At 63.4% G+C, this 2,373-nt stretch overlaps 2 protein-coding genes across 2 annotated transcripts in view; one reads left to right on the top strand and one right to left on the bottom strand.

The window, feature by feature from the left end:
• Positions 1-664, top strand: part of SPINT4 (serine peptidase inhibitor, Kunitz type 4) — a 7,283-nt gene extending 6,619 nt beyond the window's left edge. The window contains exons 2-3 of the mRNA XM_009994020.1: positions 383-550; positions 654-664. Of these exons, the coding sequence (XP_009992322.1) occupies positions 383-550; positions 654-664 (179 nt within the window). The remainder of the gene's footprint in view (positions 1-382; positions 551-653) is intronic.
• Positions 665-1,861: 1,197 nt separating this feature from the next.
• WFDC3 (WAP four-disulfide core domain 3) overlaps positions 1,862-2,373 on the bottom strand; it is an 8,253-nt gene continuing 7,741 nt past the window's right edge. The window contains exons 3-4 of the mRNA XM_009994019.1: positions 2,045-2,179; positions 1,862-1,968 (exon numbers count right to left, since the gene is read on the bottom strand). Coding sequence (XP_009992321.1) covers positions 1,862-1,968; positions 2,045-2,179 — 242 coding nt within the window. The remainder of the gene's footprint in view (positions 1,969-2,044; positions 2,180-2,373) is intronic.

Here is a 2,373-nt window from a genome sequence, read left to right as displayed (position 1 = left end):
ACCAGCGACTCCGGCTGCCCCGGGGCCTCCAAGTGCTGCCCCAGCAAGTGCGGCTACACGTGCCAGGAGCCAGTGCTGGGTGAGGGCTCGATGCCAAGGCGGTGGGTGGACACCGGGGTGGGTGCCATGCTGGGTGAGCCCCGCAAAGGGGGAAAGGGGCTCCATGGGTTCCCCCGAGCTCTTGCTGGGTCCTGCAGACCCTGGGAGGCCCGCACTGTGTGGTGGGGAGAGCTGGGGTTGCTGGAGCATGGGGCCGTGGGGTGGATGGGTGTAGGGCTGGGGACCAGGGATGGGCAGACACCTCCAAGGGCCCTGAGAGTGCTGAGGCTGGTGGCGTCCTCTTTGTGTCCCCCTCTCAACCTGTCCCCCCCGTGTCATGCAGATTTCTGCTACCTGCCCTCTGTCTGCGGGAGCTGCAAGGCGCTTTTCCGCCGATTCTTCTTCAACGCCTCCAGCCAGCAGTGTGAGGAGTTCATCTACGGTGGCTGTGGTGGCAACAGGAACAACTTTGAGACCAAGGGCGAGTGCTTCCAGGCCTGCTCCCACGTCGGTAACTAGCCATGGTGTGCTGTGTGCCTTGTGCCATGGCCAGTGACTGCTGTGGCCACTGGTGGTGCCCAGCCCTGCCCCTGACCCCTGTCTCTCCATTCCAGGTGCCCGATAGCCTGTCCTGGCAAATGCAGCCACATGGCCCCAGCCCCGTCCCTCACTCCGCAGGGAATCGTTCCCCGTGGGAACCCGATGGGCTCTGCTGCCCGAGATGGCTGTGCCAGGGGGCTGTGCCTCACCCAGGGATGGCAGGGATGTGCAGTCGTGGCAACACAGCTGCCCCCTCCCAGGCTGTGGTGTCCGGCTGGAGCAACCCGGCTCTCCCTTGGGGCTCTGACACTTCAATACAAGGACGGGTCCTTGGATGAGCACGTCTGGGTCTTGTCCTTCCTGCTTGTGCAGGCAGGAGCAGGCAGTGCCCATCCCTCTGGGCCACCCTCCCGTGCTGGCACAGAGTGATGAGTGCCCTCAGGAGCAGGGCTGGCAGCCCCAGGGCTCACCTGACCACTTTCCTGCAGCATCTGCTGCCTCTGCATGGGCTCCCACCCCTGGCTCTGCCCTCAAGCTGCCAACGTGACCTGGCTGGGAGCTAAAGCAACCTGATGGAGGAGAACTGGCCCCTACATTGATGGATGCCTGGAGTGGTGCTTGTCCCACAGCCCACTCCTGGTCCGTGGGCCTGTGTCTGCACCACTTTACTGTCCCTGTGGTACCAGCCTTGGTGTGGGCTGAGCCTGTAGCCCCAGCCCTGGCGGGACCATCCCTTCACCTGTGAGCCATCTGGGGCTACTCCAGGAGCACAAGGGGCCATCCCAGGGCTAGTGGGATCAGCTCAGTGCTGCCAAGACTCGAGGGACTGGAGGCAGCCACACAGGCACTTTATTGCTGGAGGTGTTGGGGAGGGGACAGGCCAGCTGGGGCACATCACCCCAGCGTGTCCCCTAACAAGGGCATCTTCCTGCAATGGAGCCACTGCTGTTCTGTCATGAAACATCTGAAAAGGAGGACATGCCTTTAGGGAGCCCTGAGGCTGCAGAGCAAGGGACCAGGGGCCACAGCCAAGCTCTGTCCAGAGTTTCATCCTGTTCCATATCCCTCCGTGTCCTCTCACCCTGACAGCACATCGCTGCTGGGAGCAGAGCAATGTGGCAGCAGCTGTGGCCAGCCCTGTGGCGATGCCAAGGCAGGACCATGCTGAGGGCTGTGCCTGTCATGCAGGTCTGGCTGTCAGTCTGCATGCCCCGGTGCCAGCCGTGGTGCTGACCCCAGCTCAGTGGCCCTGGGCCCCCTTACCACCAAGCACCCGTGTTTTTCAGCTGTTGCTGCAGCACTTGTGGCCCCAGGGACAGTCCTCATCGAGGCTGCAGAGGTCCACGCATATCCCGTGGTCCCTGGGGATTGGGCATGCTCTCTCTCTGGCTGCAAGGGACAACCCACGGTGGTGCAGCCAGCCAGAGGGCACCCCGTGGCTCCCGGGGGTCTGGCTGGCTCTCACCTTCAGGGGCATTCGTACAGGTGTGGCCACATCCAGTGCGGGTGCACCTTTGTCCCCAAGGACACTGTGAGTCGGCCTCACATTCCTCCACACACGGCTCAGCACGGTACCGTGGCACCACTGCAGCCTCGTGTTCTGCAGGCAGGAGAGGACAGTCACGGGCAGTTCAGAGCTGAGACTGCGCACGCTCATCGCTTGTATGGAAAGAGATGGGGGAATGGAAGGATGGGTGGGGGCAGGCGGTGACGCTAGAGCGTGGACAGTGCAGGATCCTGCTGGCACAGCCACCGTGGCAGCCACCGGCACCAGGCTTCAGGGTGGGGATGGTG

This window comes from Chaetura pelagica, unplaced genomic scaffold (assembly GCF_000747805.2).
Source record: "Chaetura pelagica isolate M959 unplaced genomic scaffold, ChaPel_1.0 scaffold493, whole genome shotgun sequence".
NCBI lineage: Eukaryota > Metazoa > Chordata > Aves > Apodiformes > Apodidae > Chaetura > Chaetura pelagica.
Note: the sequence above shows the minus strand (reverse complement) of the source record. Positions and strands in the feature narration are given on the sequence as shown.